Raw genomic sequence first — 21,827 nt, 5'->3', positions numbered from 1 at the left:
TCACGACTTCCTCTGAAGCTGCCTCCTCTCCTTGTTCGGCAGGCTTCGGCGTTTGTCGTCACGGCCTTCTAGCCACTGCCGCTCCGCTCCTCATCTCATCATTCCATTTGTTTTGTCTTGTTTATTACACACACCTGGTTTCAATTCCCCTCATCAGTACCTGTATAAGTGTTCCCTCTGCCCCCTTGTCTTTGTGTGTGATTGTTTATTGTGGAGGTTATATGAGCTTGGTGGAGCTCCTTGTACTTTGTATCGACATATATACGGAATAACCCTTTATTCTGTGATTTACCCTCCTGCGCCTGACTCTGTCCAAATCACACGCCACAGAATCACACACCCGCCATGGAGTCAGCAGGAGAAGAGCCCATGCCTGGAGTCGTGGCACGGGTCCACAAGCCTTCGACCACCCGCCCGAAGGACGAGAGGTGGGCGAGCGTCTGGTCCAACTGAGGCAGGGTACGAGGACCGCGCAGTACTTCGTCCTGGAGTTTCGGACCCTAGCGGCTGGGTCCGGGTGGAACAAGCGGGCCCTGATCGACGGATTCCGGTTCAGCCTGCGAGAGGACGTCCGAAGGGAGCTAGCCTGCCAGGATGCCATGTTAACCTTCGACCAGCTGGTGGACATGGCCATCCGGTTGGACAACCTGCTGGCTGCTAGAGGACGTCCTGGGAGTGGCTTGCCTGTTTCACCCACCCCCAACTCGGAGTCCATTCCGATGGAGCTGGGTGGGGTAGCGATCCGGGAGAACGGAGGAGGACAGCTTCAGTGTCACTCTTGTGGCAGAAGAGGACATTATACTGCACTCTGCCATCAGGGTTCTTCCGGGTCTGGAGGCGGCAGGCAGGGCACTCTCGCATCACCCAAGATAGCGCAAACTCACACTTGTTCAGAGCCCTCTGCTGCGCACTGCACCATACACGTCACCTTCCCTGATTACACAGTAGTATCCCAGTGTAAGGCGCAGGTCGATTCAGGCGCAGCTGGGAACTTCATGGATAGGTCGTTAGCTCTAAGTCTAGGTATTCCATTGGTTCCCCTATCCACTCCACTGCCCATCAAAGCACTTGACAGTCGACCATTAGGGTCAGGGTTCGTTAGGGAAGGTACAGCACCAGTCACGATGGTTACCCAAAGGACCCATAGATTGCATGTCACATTTTTTATTATTTTGTCCCCCGATTTCCCTGTTGTGTTGGATCTTCCCTGGTTAGCACTACACAACCCCACCTTTTCATGGCCGTAGAGGTTTCTCACGGGGTGGTCGCGAGAGTTTCAGGGTAGGTGCCTAGCTGTTTCCGTTGGTGCAACCACGGTGGAAAGTCCAGACACTTCCTCTACCGTGCACATCCCCCACGAATACCTCGATTTGGCACACACGTTTTCCAAAACGCAGGCGACCAAATTACCACCTCATCGGGGCGGGGGGGATTGCGCGATAAACCTACGAGTAGACGCTGTGCCTCCCAGGAGTCATGTATATCCCCTGTTTCAGGCTGAAATGGAGGCGATGGAGACATACGTCTCCGAGTCCCTGCGCCAGGGGTTCATACGTCCCTCCACTTCGCCCGCCTCCTCAATTTTATTTTTTGTGAAGAAGAAAGATGGAGGTCTGCGCCCGTGCATTGATTACCGAGCATTGAACAAGCGGACAATACGTTATAGTTATCCTCTGCCCCTCATCCCATCTGTGATCGAGTCAATGCATGGGGCGCTTTTTTTCTCAAAATTAGATCTCCAGAGTGCGTATAACCTGGTGCGTGTCCGTGAGGGGGACGAATGGAAGACAGCGTTCAGCACAACCACGGGGCATTATGAATACCTGGTGATGCCGTACGGTTTGATGAATGCTCCATCCGTTTTCCAGTCCTTTGTGAACGAGGTGTTTCGGGACATGCTTGGTCGCAGTGTAGTGGTCTACATCGATGACATTCTGGTGTATTCCGCTACGCGCGCCGAGCATGTGTACCTGGTTCGCAAAGTGCTGGGCCGACTGTTGGAAAATGACCTTTATGCCAAGGCAGAAAAGTGTTTGTTTTTCCAGCAGTCCGTCTCCTTCCTCGGATACCGCATTACCACCTCAGGTGTGGAGATCGCATTTCAGCCGTGCGTAATTGGCCGACTCCAACCACGGTCAAGGAGGTGCAGCGCTTTATTGGCTTTGCCAACTACTATCGGAGGTTTATCCGGGGCTTTGACAATGTCGCAGCTCCCATCACATCTCTTTTGAAGGGTGGGCCGTCTCGGCTCCGCTGGTCTGGTGAGGCTGACAGGGCCTTCAGTAACCTGAGGGTTCTGTTCACCTCAGCCCCTGTACTGGCCCATCCCGATCCATCACTACCGTTCGTAGTGCAGGACGGATGCGTCCGAGGTATTGATTGTCGCTGTCCTGTCTCAACACCCAGGCACGCCACCCAAGCTCCGCCCCTGTGCCTTCTTCTCCAAGAAGCTCAGCCCGGCGGAGCAGAACTACGACATTGGTGATCGGGAGCTGTTGGCTGTAGTCAGAGCCCTGACCGTGTGGAGGCACTGGCTCAAGGGGGCGAAACACCCTTTCCTCATCTGGACGGACCACCGTAACCTGGAGTACATCCGGGCAGCGAGGAGGCTGAACCCTCGCCAGGCCAGGTGGGCCCTATTCTTCACCCGATTTGTGTTTACTCTGTCATACTTCCCGGGTACGAAGAACATGAAGGCAGACACGCTGTCATGACTGTACCACACAGAGGAGAGGCCCATAGACAACACCCCCATACTCCCGGCCTCCTGCATTGTGGTGCCGGTAGTATGGGCGATGGACGTGGACATAGAGCAGGCAGTACGCACAGAGCCATCTCCACCTCAGTGTCCAGCTGGGCTGCAGTACGTGCCGTCTCTTGTCCGTGACCATCTGTTCTATTGGGCACACACGTCTCCCTCCTCTGGTCACCCAGGTATTGGCCGTACAGTGCGCTGCCTGACCGGAAAGTACTGGTGGCCTACCTTGGCAAAGGACGTGAGGGTGTATGTTCCTCTTGCTCGGTGTGCACCCAGATAAGGCACCTCCCAGCGGGTAATTTACAGCCCTTACCAGTTCCACAACGGCCATGGTCCCACCTGTGTATTGACTTTCTCACTGATCTTCCCCTCTCTCAGGGTAACACCACCATCCTGGTCGTTGTGGACCGCTTTTCAAAAGCCTGCTGCCTCCTTCCTCTGCCCAGTATCACCACAGCCCTGCAGACGGCGGAGGCTCTGTTTACTCACGTCTTCTGGCACTACGGGGTGCCAGAGGACATAGTGTCTGACCGGGGTCCCCAGTTTACATCCAAGGTCTGTAAGGCATTCATGGAACGTCTGGGGGTCTTGGTCAGCCTGACCTCTGGGTTTCACCCCGAGTCTAATGGGCAGGTGGAACGGGTAAATCAGAATGTGGGTAGGTTCCTGTGGTCCTGCTGACAAGACCGGCCGGGGGAGTGGTCGGTGTTCTTGGCATGGGCCGAATATGCCCAGAACTCTCTTCGCCACTCCTCCACTAACCTAACTCCCTTTCAATGTTTCTTAGGTTATCAGCCGGTTCTGGCACCGTGGCATCCAAGCTAGACCGAAGCTCCTGCGGTGGATGAATGGTTTCGGCGCGTGAAGGAGACGTGGAACGCTGCTCACGTTCACCCTCCAGCGCACCATGTGTCGCCAGAAGTCCAACGCTGACCGCCACCGCAGTGAGGCCCTGGTTTTTGTACCGGGTGATCGGGTCTGGCTCTCGACCCGGAATCTGCCCCTCCGCCTGCCCTGCCGGAAGCTGAGCCCGCGGTTTGTTGGGCCGTTCAAAGTCCTGATGAGAATCAACGAGGTTACCTATATGTTATGTGATGTCACGAGAGGCTGTGTCCTGGAGGGACGTTACATCCCCCTGAGGTGGCTGCAAACCCAGACAGCTATGGCTCCATCTGCTGGTATGGTCGGGAACTCCACCCCTCTATGGCCAATCTTCCCACGCAGCTGAAACAAATGAGGAGCTGATGAGCTGAAGGTTTGTGGAAGGGAAGAGACACAGTCTCCAACCTGGGCTCTCTGGAGGACAAGAGTGCTGCACATCCACTTCCATGAGGAATATAAGGATTTGGAGATACTTACCTTTGGGAAATACTCACCTTTGGATATATGCACCTGTGGAAATACGTGAGAGACATTTGGAAGGACTTTTTGCTGGGTTGGCCACTAGCTGCAACGTGGACTACAGTAAGGCTGGGGAAAAGTTATCTGAGCGAGTGAGAATTATGATTTTGGATGTGGAAGAGACATCCCTGAACTGTTAACCCTTAAAGAGCCACAAGAGAACAGAATTTTGTTATATTTTCGTTAATTTCCCAAGACCTATAATAAAATCCTTGTTTTGTTTGAACCTTGTCTCCTTGCACTACTTGAGCAATCCCGCTGAAAGCTGTGTAGCCTCTCGTGACGTCACAGATGGTGGAGAATACGGGCACGCTCAAGCGTTAATAGTGCATGTCAGAGGAGGATACCGAAGGTTTGATCACCCAGTTTTCCAAGTTGGCCGTAGGCTCCCCGCCGACTGAAATGGAGGACATATTGAAAGCCCTTGTTGCTGGCCAGCAAGCCCAGATGCAAGCAAACGTGGCTGTCTTGGAGGAGCAAAAGAAAGCCAACCTTCTGAAGGCAGAGGAATTGCAGTTGCAGAGACAGAGGGTTGTCCAAAATACCCGCCCAATAAAGGCAAGTGACTTTATATCTAAGATGGGAGCTACCGATGACATTGAGGCATACCTGCATGCATTTGAGGCCACGGCCACTAGGGAAGCCTGGCCCAAGCAACAGTGGGTTGGTCTGTTAGCCCCCTTTCTAACCGGGGAATCACTGAATGCTGTCCGGGACCTGGGCCCTGACCAGGTTACTGACTATGATGCCCCTGAAGTCTGAGATCCTCAGCAGATATGGACTCACAAAGTTTGGTATGGCCCAGCGCTTTCACAGCTGGACCTTCCAACCAGACCAACCTCCTCGGGCGCAGATGCATGAACTTGTCCGAATCGCAAGGAAATGGCTGGATCCGCAGAGGAATACAGCAGCGGCGGTGGTGGAGGCCGTTGTGGTGGATCGTTACCTACGCGCCCTGCCTTATGAGGCAAAACGGTTCATCAGTCAACAGGCCTTGACCACGGCTGATCTGACCGTGGAAGCTGTGGAAAAGTACCAGGCCACAGCGGAGATGCTGAATGCTTCCCGAAAAAGACCCCAGGAGTGCGGCCCCCACCACAAATGGGAAGAACCCGTCCAAAGGACCCCAAGGTCTCGAACCCAGCCACGTCAGGACTTATCCCGGCTCCAGGGGGAGCCAGAAACCAGGCGGGTCCAAGAAGAGTACACCAGGAGGGGGAAACTTCGACAGTGTTACCGGTGTGGGGAGATGGGACATATCTCCTGGCAGTGTGGGAAACCAGCCGATGAACCTATGCCCACTGCGGAGTCCTCCAGCTCAGCACCCACACACCGCTTTGCCTCGCTCTTGGGAGTCGTAGATGGCGGCCCAGATCGACCCCCCACCTGCCCGGTAACTGTGAATCACCATGATGTGGAGGCCTTACTGGATTCTGGTAGCCGGGCCACCCTGGTGCGTAAGGATTTGGTGGGCCCAACGTGTCTGACCCCGGGGAAAGTCCTCCCAGTTTCCTGTGTCCATGGGGACACCAGAGAATACCCCATTACTGAACTTACAATGACCAGCACACGGGGAACCATACACACGACGGCGGGGGTGGTTGATTCCCTCCCGTCCCTGTCCTAATTGGACGAGACTGCCCAGCCTTTTACCCACTCTGGAGAGAGTCTCAGGAGAGGATAACCCGAGTACCTCGGAAACGGAGAGGCAAGACTCATCCTGGGAAGGCTCCGGTGCAATCCTCCGAGTTACTCACTCCCGCCCGGGCTCTGATAGGGATGGCAGGTGCCCAGACTCGACACAGAGACGGAGCTACAGAATCTGGACAAAGAACTGTCTGGTCTGAAGGGGACCGCTGAGAGGTATCGTTTGTTAAAGCAACAGTTAGACATGAAGACAGAAGAGTTAGATATCCTCCAGGCTAAACTCCAACAGAGCTCCTTCCCTAAGCAACAGGAGGAGCTGGAGAGGCTGCGCAGGACCATCGAGGAGTGTGAGGAGACCCTGCGCAGTAGTAAGGAGGTCCAGAAGAAGGCAGAGGAGAAGTACAAGGTGTTGGAGAACAAGATGAAGAATGCGGAGGCAGAGAGAGAGAAGGAACTGAAAGCTGCTCAACAGAAGCTAAACTCTGCTAAAACCAAGGCTGATGCGTTCAGTAAGAAACTCAAGGAGAGACAACAGGAGGCTGAGTCCCTGGTCCTAGAGTTGGAGGAGTTGAAGAGAGAGCAGTCTGGCAAGCACCACGGCAATGCGGACGCCCTCTCCCGGCGTGATGCCTTCTTCGCTGCCTTTACCCGACGAGGGACGTCGGTCCCGAGGAGGGGGATGTGTGATGTCACGAGAGGCTGTGTCCTGGAGGGACGTTACATCCCCCTGAGGTGGCTGCAAACCCAGACAGCTATGGCTCCATCTGCTGGTATGGTCGGGAACTCCACCCCTCTATGGCCAATCTTCCCACGCAGCTGAAACAAATGAGGAGCTGATGAGCTGAAGGTTTGTGGAAGGGAAGAGACACAGTCTCCAACCTGGGCTCTCTGGAGGACAAGAGTGCTGCACATCCACTTCCATGAGGAATATAAGGATTTGGAGATACTTACCTTTGGGAAATACTCACCTTTGGATATATGCACCTGTGGAAATACGTGAGAGACATTTGGAAGGACTTTTTGCTGGGTTGGCCACTAGCTGCAACGTGGACTACAGTAAGGCTGGGGAAAAGTTATCTGAGCGAGTGAGAATTATGATTTTGGATGTGGAAGAGACATCCCTGAACTGTTAACCCTTAAAGAGCCACAAGAGAACAGAATTTTGTTATATTTTCGTTAATTTCCCAAGACCTATAATAAAATCCTTGTTTTGTTTGAACCTTGTCTCCTTGCACTACTTGAGCAATCCCGCTGAAAGCTGTGTAGCCTCTCGTGACGTCACAGTTACTACTCCCCCCAGATTACCGTATTTACCCCTCGTTTCATGTGTCTCTCCTCAGGCCGGTGGTGGCTGGTCCGCTCCAGGAGTCTGAGGTGCAGGAGGTCCCTCCACCTCCTCTGGACATCAAGGGCCCCGGCATACTCCGTCCTTTCCATCCTGGATTTGAGGCGTCGGGTAGGGGGCCTTCAGTACTTCGTGGAGTGGGAGGGGTACGGTCCGCAGGAGCGGTGTTGGGTCCCAGTGAGGGATATCCTCGAACCCTCCTTGTTGTGGGATTTCCATCCGGCTAACCCTGCTCCGCGTCCTCCTGGTTGTCCCCGAGGCCGGTGTCAAGGTTGGGGGGTACTGTCACGACTTCCTCCGAAGCTGCCTCCTCTCCTTGTTCGGGCAGGCTTCGGCGTTCATTGTCACTGGCCTTCTAGCCACTGCCGCTCATCATCTCATCATTCAATTTGTTTTGTCTTGTTTATTACACACACCTGGTTTCAATTCCCCTCATCAGTACCTGTATAAGTGTTCCCTCTGCCCCCTTGTCTTTGTGTGTGATTGTTTATTGTGGAGGTTATATGAGCTTGGTGGAGCTCCTTGTACTTTGTATCGACATATATACAGAATAAACCTTTATTCTGTGATTTACCCTCCTGCGCCTGACTCCATCCAAATCACACGCCACAAGTGAAGACATCAAAACTATGAAATAACACATATGGAATCATGTAATAACCAAAAAAGTGTGCAAAGCTGTCATCAAGGCAAAGGGTGGCTACTTTGAAGAATCTCAAATATAAAATATATTTTGATTTGTTTAACCCTTTTTTGGTTTCTACATGATTCCATATGTGTTATTTCATAGTTTTGATGTCTTCCTTATTATTCTACAATGTAGAAAATAGAAGGTGTGTCCAAACTTTTGACTGGTACTGTACATTTATTTTCGTCACCATCTGAACACATAACGATCCACTTGGACTGGCCAACCAAGAGGTCAAGAAAGGTAGAGCTGGCCTTGGACCAAGGTAAGGCTGCTGTCTCCCTGGGCACATGTACATTCAACACATTTTACATTTTAGTCATTTAGCAGATGCTCTTATCCAGAGCGACTTACAGTTAGTGAGTGCATACATGTTTTATACCTTTGCACATATGCTGATTTCTCACATAGATGCACATCTTAAATCAGGTTACAGAACAGTTAACTAGGTCTAAGACCCCTAGACATAACGAGTGCAGCAAAATCAGTAGGCTAGATATTGGTTTCGTAACAATACATATAGAATCGTGAAAATCGCAATACATGTGTGAAGTCCCTGGCAATTTCCAGCATGAATGTGTGTGTGTGTGATGTCTAGTTACTCACTGCTCCGTGAGGTTGCTGATGTATTCCTCTGTAGAATTGTCCTCCAGTAGGTCCATCAGGAGAGAGTAGGTCTGGTTGGAGGCCATGAAAGCCTTGGTCGCTATAGACTCTATACGACCAGCCATCTCTGTGTGACTGACAGATGGAGACAGAAAGAGACAAGGAATTATATGTATAGTTCAAATAGTTTTTTTATTTTTTATTTCAAATACTTCAGCTTGGCTGATCTTGTGCCGCAATGGAACCAATGGAATAGAACCAGAAATGCAAACCCTAACCGCGCCCACATAGCACTCCAGGCAAGTTTGATGAAACAGCTCAAAGTATTTGACAGAAAACCAACATGTCTGCTGAGGACAAGTCAAATGGATTCCAGGTATTGAGTTGATCTCTCTACTTCCTCTCACCAGACCTAACGTGCATTAATTCAGCATATTCAGAGGCTTTGTACTGTTGTCATTGATAGAGGGTGTCTGTGGCAGGCCAGCCATTGTGTGACTGACAGATGGAAGAGGCAGGGCCTCCATTAGAGGGAGATGACCTTTGTGTGTCATAATTGGCCATTTACTCTATTGACCTCCCGTGACTTACCTTTTCATAAGTCCCTCTGATTCGTTCACTGCAGAATTCCAGCGGTTGGGCACAGTTGTCACCTTGAAAGGAATGACCTTTGGAAAAGCAGAGCAAAGTGGGAAGAACTGAAACTGTGCAGTCTCGTAGACAAAAGAAAACTGTGAGGACAATGTTTATTCAGTGCATGCTCTGTATAGGCTGACGTCAGTTTATATTTTGAACCTGAATCGTGACCATGCACAGTTATCAGCTAACCCTACATGACCCCAGGGCCAATGTTCAACTCAGAAAGTAGAATGACTCAGAACTCACTGTTCAATAGTCATTTCAGGAAGACATACTGAAGGCTGCAATTACACACACTCACTCACTAATGTATACATAGGCAATGTTTCAACTTATCCAGCGGCAAAGTTTTTTGTTGTGGTACCAGTAGATAAATGTTGACTATTTTACTTTGTGACATTTATTTTGAGAAAATGCTCATAAAATTGAGAAAATTGAATCACAGTATATGACACGAACACACTTTCTCTTCCTATTTTGGAGCCGTTCTGCTTGTTAATGTGGAATTGTATTGCTCTGGCTCCAGGCTTGCCCAAACGACGGGGGAAGTAAGGTATGTGCACGCACGCACACACACAACCACCCATAGCACTGTCAAAACAAGCTCTCTCATTTCCCCAGAACCACATAACATGGCAAACATATTCATAATAGATTCCAAGTTGCCGCTATTGAGCGTGAGGAGACGGGGAAAAGCTTGAGCTGTGGTAACAGAACAAATCATTCATTTCAGCCGAGCGTTGGTCATATAAACTGTGTGTGCTCGCTCTCACTCGATTTTTGAGATATGGAGCTTCATATTGAGAAATACTGTGCTTTAGGGATCACTATTGATCAATACATGTAAACCTCTACTGAATAACCACTAATAACTAATCAGTATCATTTTCAAATGAAAAAATTTAAAAATACTTTAAATGGATAAATAACTACAGACCTCCATAAGTTTATGTAGTGTGATCACTATATGTGCATGTATGCTACTGCTTATAACAATGTCAAACTATACTGAACAAAAATATAAACGCAACATGCAACAATTTCAAAGATTTTACTGAGTTACAGTTCATATCAGGAAATCAGTCAATTGAAATACATTCACTAGGCCTTAATCTATGGATTTCACATGACTGGGAATACAGATACTGTATGCATCTGTTGGTCACAGATACCTTTAAAAAAAAGGGTAGGGGCGTGGATCAGAAAACCAGTCAGTATATGGTGTGACCACCATTTGCCTCATGCAGCGCAACACATCTCATAGAGTTTATCAGGCTGTTGAGTGTGGCCTGTGGAATGTTGTCCCACTCCTCTTCAATGGCTGTGTGAAGTTGCTGGATATTGGCGGGAACTGGAACACGCTGTCGTACACGTCGATCTAGAGCATCCCAAACATGCTCAATGGGTGACATGTCTGGTGAGTATGCAGGCCGTGGAAGAACTGGGACATTTTCAGCTTCAGGAATTGTGTACAGATCAAACATGAGTTGATGGCAGCGGATGAATGGCACGACAATGGGCCTCAGGATCTCGTCACGGTATCTCTGTGCAGTCAAATTGCCATCGATAAAATGCAATTTTGTTCGTTGTCCGTAGCTTATGCTTGCCCATACCATAACCCCACCAACATCATGGGGCATTCTGTTCACAACGTTAACATTGATTGTGATTTTTCAGTAGACTATAGTTAAATCTCTTCAGACTCAGTAGACTATAAGATAAGCATAGTTAATCACAACATGACGGACACGGAGCCAAGGTTAAACATGGGTACATCTCTGCTGCTAGGCAAGAACTTAATTGGTTCCTCTCACTGGTGTAGTCATTACCCTGCCTGGTATGTGAAATAGGACTGTTTATTCTCTTTTCATCTGACCTGTCTTCGGGTCAAATTCCTCGCTCCTCCTTAATCCACAGCTGTCCTGCCTTATCAGTGACTGAAACCAGGCTGTTGCCCTTTGCCTCTCTCTGTCAGCGGGTGCTGTAGGTGGGTGTGGTGTGGGAATCAGGCGCAGGACGCAGAAGATAAGTCCAAAAGACTTTAGTAATGCACACTCAAAACACGATCCAACAGCCCGGAAGCGAGAAAATGCGCACACAGGCGTAAACAAAAGGGCGCACTAAACGTGCGAAAAATACTCTCCTACACAAAGGAGGCAAGCTACAATAGCGCACTGTAAATAGTAGCGCACCAACACGACAGCGAAAACAATCACACACAACACCTGACAAACACAACAAGAATTTATAGGACACTAATGACGCTAAACGACAACAGGTGTACATAATCCAGACAAAACCAAACGAACATAGAAACATACAACGGTGGCAGCTAGTATTCCGGAGACGACGAACGCCGAAGCCTGCCCGAGCAAGGAAGAGAAGCAGCCTCGGCCGAAACCGTGACAGTACCCCCCCCTTGACGCGCGGCTCCAGACGTGTGCCGACTCCGGCCTCAGGGACGACCAGGAGGACGCGGAGCAGGGCGCGTCGGGTGACTACGGTGGAATTCTGTCAGGAGAGACGGGTCCAAAATGTCTCTCCTCGGCACCCAGCACCGTTCCTCCGGGCCGTACCCCTCCCACTCCACCAGATATTGGAGACCCCCCATCCGACATCTCGAATCCAAGATGGACCGCACGGAGTACGCCGGTGCCCCCTCGATGTCCAATGGGGCGGAGGAGTCTCCTTGATCTCATTTTCCTGGAGTGGGCCAGCTACCACCGGCCTGAGAAGAGACACATGGAACGAGGGGTTAATACTTTTATACTCAATAGGTAGTTGTAATCTGTAACACACCTCGTTCAATCTTCTCAGGACTTTAAACGGCCCCACAAACCGCCGACCCAGTTTCCGACAGGGCAGGCGGAGGGGCAGGTTTCTGGTAGAGAGCCAGACTCGATCACCAGGTGCGTACACCGGTCCCTCACTGTGGTGGAGATCGGCGCTCGCCTTTTGACGACGGAGGGCCCGCTGCAGGTGGACGTGTGCAGCGTTCCACGTCTCCTCCGAGCGCCGCACCCACTCATCCACCGCAGGAGCCTCGATCTGGCTCTGCTGCCAAGGTGCCAGAACCGGCTGGTAACCTAACACACATTGGAAAGGGGTTAGGTTAGTGGAGGAATGGCGTAGGGAATTCTGGGCCATTTCTGCCCAGGGAACGTACCGTGCCCACTCCTCCGGCCGGTCCTGGCAGTATGATCTAAGAAACCTACCCACATCCTGGTTCACACGTTCCACCTGCCCATTACTCTCCGGATGGTAACCCGAGGTGAGGCTCACCGAGACCCCCAACCGCTCCATAAAGGCTCTCCAGACTCTGGAGGTGAATTGGGGACCTCGATCAGACACAATATCCTCGGGTACCCCGTAGTGCCGGAAAACATGGGTGAATAGAGCTTCGGCGGTCTGTAGGGCAGTAGGAAGGCCCGGCATAGGGAGCAAACGACAGGCCTTAGAGAACCGGTCCACAACGACCAGTATAGTAGTATTCCCCTGTGAGGGAGGAAGGTCAGTGATGAAGTCCACCGAGAGGTGAGACCATGGTCGTTTTGGAACGGGCAGGGGTAGTAACCTACCCCTAGGCAGATGTCTAGGCGCCTTACACTGGGCGCACACCGAGCAGGAGGAGACATAAACCCTCACATCCCTCGCCAACGTGGGCCACCAGTACTTAGCACTAAGGCAGTGCACTGTCCGGCCTATACCAGGATGTCCAGAGGAGGGTGACGTGTGAGCCCAATAGATCAATCGATCCCGAACCTCGAGCGGAACGTACGTCCGACCCTCCGGGCATTGAGGAGGACTAGGGTCGGTGCGCAACGCCCGCTTGAGTTCAGCATCGACCTCCCACACTACCGGTGCCACCAGACAAGACTCCGGCAGTATGGGAGTGGGCTCCACGGACCTCTCCTCCGTGTCATACCGCCGAGACAGTGCGTCTGCCTTACCGTTCTGTGACCCAGGGATGTATGTGATCTTAAATACAAACCGGGTCAAAAACATATTCCACCGCGCCTGGCGAGGGTTCAGTCTCCTAGCTGCCCGGATGTACTCCAGGTTACGGTGGTCAGTCAAAATGAGGAAAGGGTGTTGAGCCCCCTCAAGCCAGTGCCTCCACACCTTTAGGGCCTGTACCACGGCTAACAGCTCCCTGTCCCCTACGTCATAATTTCGCTCCGCCGGACTGAGCTTTTTGGAATAAAAGGCACAGGGGCGGAGTTTAGGTGGCGTGCCGGACCGTTGCGAAAGCACGGCTCCTATACCCGGCCTCTGACGCGTCCACCTCTACCTGAAATGGTAAAGAGGGATCCGGATGCGCCAGCACCGAGCCGAGGTAAACAGGTCCTTCAGCCTCCCAAAAGCCCTGTCCGCCTCGGCTGACCACTGCAAACGCACCGGACCCCCCTTCAAAAGAGACGTTATGGGAGCTGCCACCTGTCCAAAACCCCGGATAAACCTCCGGTAGTAATTCGCAAACCCCAAAAACTGCTGCACCTCCTTCACAGTGGTTGGTGTTTGCCAATTACGCACGGCTGACACCCGGTCAACCTCCATCTTCACCCCTGACGCAGACAACTGATAACCCAAAAAGGAGATCGACTCCTGGAAAAACAGACACTTCTCTGCCTTGACATACAGGTCGTGCTCCAACAGCCTCCTCAACACTCGGCGCACCAGAGCCACATGCTCGACTCGGGTAGATGAGTACACAAGAATGTCATCTATGTACACGACCACCCCCTGCCCCTGCATGTCCCTGAATATCTCATCCACGAATGATTGGAAAACTGAAGGAGCGTTCATCAACCCGTATGGCATGACAAGATACTCGTAATGGCCCGAGGTGGTACTAAAGGCTGTCTTCCATTCATCGCCCTCCCTAATGCGCACCAAGTTGTACGCGCTCCTGAGATCTAATTTAGTGAAAAAACGCGCCCCGTGCAATGACTCCGTCATGGTCGCAATCAGAGGAAGTGGATAACTGTACTTCACCGTGATCTGATTGAGACTACGGTAATCAATGCACGGGCGTAACCCTCCATCCTTTTTCTTCACAAAAAAGAAACTCGAGGACGCAGGGGAAGTGGATGGCCGTATGTATCCTTGTCTCAGAGATTCGTCTATGTAAGTCTCCATAGCTCTCTTCTCCTCCTGAGACAGAGGATACACATGGCTCCGTGGGAGCGCAGCTCCTGCCTGGAGGTCTATCGCACAATCTCCTGCCTATGGGGGAGGCAACTGCGTCGCCCTCGACTTACTGAACACAATAGCCAAATCCTCATACTCAGGGGGAACTTGCAATGCGGGCACCTGGTTTGGACTCTCCACCGAGGTAGCCCCTACGGAAACGCCTAAACATCGACCCACACACTGGGCAGACCACTCCATCAGAGCCCTCTCCTGCCACGAAATAGACGGGTTATGGATACTCAACCAGGGCATGCCCAGCACCACCGGATACGCAGGCGAGTCGATCAGAAATAGCTGGATCATCTCCTTATGACCCCCCTGCGCACACATCCTAAGTGGCGCCGTGACCTCCCTGATCAAGCCCCATCCCAACGGACGGCTATCTAGGGCATGAACGGGGAATGGGACGTCAACAGGAAGAAGGGGAATCCCTAATTCTAAACAAAATTTCCTATCAACAAAATTCCAGCCGCGCCTGAATCTACCAGCGCCTTATGCTGGGAATGAGGTGCTACCTGTGGAAAACGCACAGGTATACAGAAGTGCGCAACAGAGAGCTCTGGGTGAGTGGGGCGCCTACTCACCTGGAAGGACTCCCCAGTGCGGGGCCTGTCGTCTTCTCCCCTAGGAGGCCATCCCCAGCACCTAGCCGCGGTGTGTCCTCCACGGCCACAGCTGGTGCAGGAGACGGGCCCCTCGTACTCCGACCCCTCTCTCTCTAGCGCCAGCGCCCCAAGCTCCATAGGGCTCGGCTCGGAGGCGCTGGAGGGTGAAATGGACGGACCCCCCTCGGAACGTCCGCGGGTAGCCAGCAGGGTGTCCAGCCTGATGGACATGTCGACTAACTGGTTGAAAGAGAGACTGGTGTCCCTACAGGCCAGCTCCCGACGGACGTCCTCTCGTAGACTACAGCGGTAGTGATCGATGAGGGCCCGCTCATTCCACTCTGCATCCGCCGCTAGAGTACGGAATTCTAACGCGAACTCCTGGGCGCTCCTCCTCCCCTGCCGGAGGCAGAACAGACGCTCCCCCGCCGCTTTCCCCTCCGGTGGATGGTCAAACACCGCCCTGAAGCGGCGGGAGAACTCAGCGTATGTGATGGTGGTAGCGTCTATCCTCCTCCATTCGGCGTTGGCCCATTCCAACGCCTTGCCGGTAAGGCAGGCGATGAGGGCGGACACGCTCTCATGTCCCGAGGGCGCCGGGTGCACGGTGGCCAGGTATAGCTCCACCTGGAGGAAGCCCTGACACCCGGCAGCGGTCCCATCGTAGGCCCTCGGGAGCGAGAGTCGAATTCCCCTGGGTTCCGGAGCGGGAATGGGCTGACTGGCTGATGGTGATGGCAGGGGAGGTGGAGTTGGGGGTGTCCCTCGGGTCTCCCAGCGTTGAAGTGTGTTAATAACATCCTGCAGGGCGGTCCCGATCCGAAGGATCTGGTCATTCTGCTCCCGGACCCGATCCTCCAAAGTCTCCTGTGCTGCTGCGGCTCCTGCTGATTCCATTCTGAATGGTGTGTGATTCTGTCAGCGGGTGCTGTAGGTGGGTGTGGTGTGGGAATCAAGCGCAGGACGCAGAAGATAAGTCCAAAAGACTTTAGTAATGCACACTCAAAACACGATCCAACAGCCCGGAAGCGAGACAATGCGCACACAGGCGTAAACAAAAGGGCGCACTAAACATGTGCGAAAAATACTCTCCTACACAAAGGAGGCAAGCTACAATAGCGCACTGTAAATAGTAGCGCACCAACACGACAGCGAAAACAATCACACACAACACCTGACAAACACAACGAGAACTTATAGGACACTAATGACACTAAACGACAACAGGTGTACATAATCCAGACAAAACCAAACGAACATAGAAACATACAACGGTGGCAGCTAGTATTCCGGAGACGACGAACGCCGAAGCCTGCCCGAGCAAGGAAGAGAGGCAGCCTCGGCCGAAACCGTGACACTCTCCTTAGGCATATTCCTGGAACGGAGCCAGAGTTGAACAAAGTTCAGACTAAACATGCTTGATCACAGCATGAGGGGCGTTTGGACTGAGTGGTACAGAGGGAGGAGGCTGGTATATGTTTAAGAAATTGATTATGGACCTGCCATGTTTTAAGCCATGTTTAAGTATAGATTGATAGGTTTGGGAATCAATTAGGGGGTCAGAATGGAGCCAGGAAAGGGCTCTGTTATTTTTGCATGACAGGGCTTGGTCCCACCACTATTGTTTCCAGACACGGAACTAGAAGGGAGAGAAGTCAGATACCACCATTAAGGAAGTGGGCGGAGCGGTCAAGAACTGAAAACTGGAGACAGTGGTGGAGGAACCAAAGAGGGAGGGATTAAGCTAAAATGTATGAAAAATGACTATATAAACTGAGAGTTGAGAGGTAGAAAGTTAGATGCTCTGCAGACCACCTCGGCTATATTGATTGTAATAAAGTCTATCTTAATTCTACAAAAACTCTGAAAGTACTTTGTGTTTGACTGAGGACAAAGACAATTTCCTGTTTGTTGAGTCTTTGTAGAATTAAGTCTGCCATCTGCCCGGTACAGTTGAAAAAAGGATTCATCCATGAATAGCACACTTCTCCAGTGTTCCAGTGGCCTTTGAAGGTGAGCATTTGCCCTCTGAAGTCGGTTAAGACGCTGAACTGCAGACAGGTCAAGACCATGGTGAGGACGCGAGCATGCAGACGTGCTTCCCCTTAGACTGTTTCTGACAGTTTGTGCAGGAATTCTTCGGTTGTGCAAACCCACAGTTTCATCAGCTGTATGGGTGGCTGGTCTCAGACAATGTTCGACAACATAATTGGCGACCACGAAGGGACTGGAAAAAGAGACCATAGGGGTGCTGCACCATTTGGAGGAGGCTGAACGAATCACACAAATAGTGGCCACTGTAAACATAGGTAAGCAGCATTCTTACTTTTAGTATAGAAATTGTGTGGTTCACTCGGCTGATTCTGAAGGTCAGGTACCTGGGTATCTCCAGTATTAAGGGCTAAATTTAGGAAAAGTACTGAGTTTTTGTTGGAATGAGAAATAAGCATGCATGCAATGCTATTGATTATTGATTGTTGTATATAAGTTACGTCCTATGGCTACCGCTCTATTGTGTTAGAGGAAGTGTATCAATGGGGGACTGTATGGGTAGGTGTTGTATTTGTATATAAGCTATTCTGTGGCTACCACTTTAATGCAGTATTGGAGGACTGAATGGGCAGAATAGATATTTATGTGGCTACCGCTTTAATACGGTATTAGGGGACTGAACGGGCAGAAGAACTTCTGTGCCTACCGCTCTAATTACTGTACTGAATGTCTGAACAGGCAGAATACAGTGGGGGAATAAAGTATTTAGTCAGCCACCAATTGTGCAAGTTCTCCCACTTAAAAAGATGAGAGAGGCCTGTAATTTTCATCATAGGTACACGTCAACTATGACAGACAAATTGAGAAAAAAAATTCCAGAAAATCACATTGTAGGATTTTAATGAATTTATTTGCAAATTATGGTGGATTTTTTTTTTTAGCAAACTATAGTTTTGGCAAGTCAGTTAGGACATCTACTTTGTGCATGATACAAGTAACTGTTCAAATAATTGTTTACAGACAGATTATTTCACTTATAATTCACTGTATCACAATTCCAGTGGCTCAGAAGTTTACATTCACTAAGTTGACTGTGCCTTTAAACAGCTTGTGACATTTCAGAAAATGATATCATGGCTTTAAAAGCTTCTGATAGGCTAATTGACATAATTTGAGTCAATTGAAGGAATACCTGTAGATGTATTTCAAGGCCTACCTTCAAACTCAGTGCCTCTTTGCTTGACATCATGGGAAAATCAAAAGAAATCAGCCAAGACCTCAGAAAACAAATTGTAGACCTCCACAAGTCTGGTTCAACCTTGGGAGCAATTTCCAAACGTTCATCTGTACAAACAATAGTACGCAAGTATAAACACCATGGGACAACGCAGCTGTCATACCGCTCAGGAAGGAGACGCGTTCTGACTCCTAGAGATGAACGTACTTTGGTGCAAAAAGTGCAAATTAATACCAGAACAACAGCAAAGGACCTTGTGAAAATGCTGGTGGAAACAGGTACAAAAGTATCTATATCCACAGAAAAAACTAGCCTTATATCGACAAAACCTGAAAGGCCGCTCAGCAAGGAAGAAGCCACTGCTCCAAAACCACCATAAAAATGCCAGACTACAGTTTGCAACTGCACATGGGGACAAAGATCATACTTTTGAGAGAAATGTCCTCTGGTCTGATGAAACAAAAATAGAACTGTTTGGCCATAATGACCATCGTTATGTTTGGAGGAAAAAGGGGGTATTTGCAAGCCGAAGAGCACCATCCCAACCGTGAAGCATGGGGGTGGCAGCATCATGCTGTGGGGGTGCTTTGCTGCAGGAGGGACTGGTGTACTTCACAAAATTGATGGCATCATGAGGAAGGAAAATTATGTGGATATATTGAAGCAACATCTCAAGACATCAGTCAGGAAGTTAAAGCTTGGTCGCAAATGGGTCTTCCAAATGGACAATGACCCCAAGCATACTTCCAAAGTTGTGGCAAAATGGCTTAAGAACAACAAAGTCAAGGTATTGGAGTGGCCATCACAAAGCCCTGACCTCAATCCTATAGAACATTTGTGGACAGAACTGAAAAAGTGTGTGTGAGCAAGGAGGCCTACAAACCTGATTCAGTAACACCAGCTCTGTCAGGAGGAATGAGCCAAAATGTACCCAACTTATTGTGGGAAGCTTGTGGAAGGCTACCCGAAACATTTGAATGTGATGAAAGAAATAAAAGCTGAAATAAATAATTCTCTCTACTATTATCTGACATTTCACATTCTTAAAATAAAGTGGTGATCCTAACTGATCTACAACAGGGTGTTTTTACTAGGATTAAATGTCAGGAGTTGTGATAAACTGAGTTTAAATGTATTTGGCTAAGGTGTATGTAAACTTCCAACTTCAACTGTATCTTATTATGAACCCTAGGAATGTAGGCGATCTTCAATTGAATTTTTATGAGAAATGCTGTTTGAAGAACAGGTTGCGTGTAATGGTGTGTTTGTGTGACATCTAGACATTATATTTTGGCCAGTCTTTTAGGGTGAGGACAGGCCATTATATCTCGGTGGGGACTGATCCCTGTACATTTCCCAAATTTGGAAACCTTATAGGTGATTTATGAATATGGTAAAATTGGTTATAGTAAAATATTAATGTGATAGAATTGACATTCCAAGTTTGGGCCCCTTTATAGAAGAAAATATTCCTGCAGGTTATACAAGTATTGATTAAGTGTGTTTGGAAATAGCATTGTGTGAATGTGATATGAGAGGGGTGTGAATATAGGAATGAGTTTTAATCTGAAGTTTGGATAATACCATATAGAAATATGTATAATAAAATGATTATGATTTGGATAATAAGCTTTTGATATAACATTATCTTGGGGTTCTGTACATCACTGCCCATCATAGAATATCACGGGGAGTTATTGAGACCGGGATGTTATTTTAGAAAGTAGCAAGTCTATATTTTCTGGGAGGATCCCATGACAGGCCGGGCAGTGTCCCGGTAACTAAAGTTGTTGTTTTTGGTTCCGCTGGGAGTAGATTGTGATAAGCTGATTTGTGGCATTAAATCATTAAAAACGCGAATGGATTGGTTGATGTGAATATATGAAAATATTGTGAATTTCTATGTGTGTGTAATCGATTACTAGAGATTTGATAAAGTAATAATTTGAATAATATTCATATACTAACTTGCGCACCCAAACGTAGACATATGTCAGGTGTGGGAAACAATAAATAAATGTGTTCTGAGTTGGTGCCGTTTATAGATCATTTGATAGAGATAAGGTTAAGCATTATATGACTGTCTACATAGTCTGGGCAATAGTCTCAGAAACTGATTGGCGTATGTCCACTTTTTGGAAAATATGGGGAATTGACTTACCCTAACAATGTAACTAGAAAGGCTTATGGGGTTTTCTCCGTCCGGGTACAACATTTAAGGAAAACTGCCCATATGGCCTGGAAATTATCAATGTAACTTATAACATAGCACAAAGCCAATTTAGGGTTTCCATTAAACTAATTATCATTACGGAGCTAATGTAATGTAGTAAAGGAACTTCATTTTGAGTGGAGTGGTATGTCTGGAAGTAGCTAGCAAGCTAGCCACCTTTAGCCAGTTAGCTTGGGAGCTTGATTGCCTTTGTGAGAATCAATGAGAGGGGATATTAGGTAACATTGAAATTGGTGGTATGTATGGGCGAGAGCACAAATTATGTTTACAAATAGTCAAACTTTGTATTGCGCCGCATTTCAACAATTGCTACATGGTGTAAATTTGAGGGTTCTGTTGATACAGTATGTTAAAGTGAATTACAGTTAGTTTAGACTATTATGCTGATGGGACAGCACCAACTTTTTGTAGGTTCTAGATTTGTTGGACAGTGATCCAGTGACGATACCAGGATAATTTGACATGGGAGCAAATGGAGCCGATTTTGGGGTTGGATAATCCTTGCGAGAATTACAGACAATGGAGTCTAAAGGGTAATCAATAAAAAATAATCCTTGCAAACTCAGAGAATCTTGGGTGTTTTTCATCTCATGAGAGATGTTATGTCATCTTATTCTGGAGTTGTCACAAGGAATTAGAATGAAACATACGATTAATGATTTGAGGGAGTACAGTGGAATTATTTTCATAATGTTTTGTTGATTAAATGTGCTATAGTGAATGTTAACGACATGTACACTTTCTCTTCCAGGAGAATGGAGGTTTCATTATCTCTCTTTTGAATGTTTCCTGAGTCTGTGGGCTGGGGAGAGCAGTTTGTTTTTACCATATGGTTTGCAAATAACCACACACAACACACTTGTTATGAATATTTGTTAGTGGTGTTAATACGTGTTTGACTTACTGAGTGGACTATTTCATTTGGTTTAGTGGGTTTTCACGGGTTAGTGCTGAGGTGTCTTAAAGGTGCACACACATAGAATTTTCGGAAGTCTTTATTTTCTGAGTGAGTTATAATTAAACACATGGGATTTATTTTGATGAGAACTGTACTGAAGACTTACTGTACACCTGGGATACGAAATGAATGAAATGTTTGACTGTTTTAATGATTAGTCTACTATAGAATTAAACACTTATTTGAAGGGTTTGAATGACCTCTGACCTCTGTTCTGACATTCTAGTGGGGTTTGATCACCCTCACTGGAAAGCCGAGAGACATTGGATGATGAATTTAAGGTCATTTGTAATACTGATAATTATGAAGAAGTTTATAGTTCATAGCCATATTTGTGATTCGGACCATTACAAGGACAGAGAGCGAGCGCTAGCCCTGAATGAGAGAAATTTGTCGCTAGTCAATTTGAATATTTCCTTGAATTACCTTATGGGATGCAATTAAGATAAGATGTTATGAACGGTTGTCATTCTAATTTGATTTATTATTTTTGATTTAACAGACAGTGTTGTTGTTTTGTTTTTG

General features: G+C 48.7%; 1 protein-coding gene across 1 annotated transcript in view; it reads right to left on the bottom strand.

The window, feature by feature from the left end:
• LOC121541497 (laminin subunit gamma-3) overlaps positions 1-21,827 on the bottom strand; it is a 224,050-nt gene that overhangs the window by 11,059 nt on the left and 191,164 nt on the right. Inside the window, exons 20-21 of the mRNA XM_041850554.2 lie at positions 9,037-9,113; positions 8,446-8,580 (exon numbers count right to left, since the gene is read on the bottom strand). Coding sequence (XP_041706488.1) covers positions 8,446-8,580; positions 9,037-9,113 — 212 coding nt within the window. The remainder of the gene's footprint in view (positions 1-8,445; positions 8,581-9,036; positions 9,114-21,827) is intronic.

The sequence above is a fragment of the Coregonus clupeaformis genome, chromosome 27 (assembly GCF_020615455.1).
Source record: "Coregonus clupeaformis isolate EN_2021a chromosome 27, ASM2061545v1, whole genome shotgun sequence".
Lineage (NCBI taxonomy): Eukaryota > Metazoa > Chordata > Actinopteri > Salmoniformes > Salmonidae > Coregonus > Coregonus clupeaformis.
The sequence above is the reverse complement of the archived record's forward strand: the minus strand, read 5'-3'. Positions and strand labels throughout refer to the sequence as shown.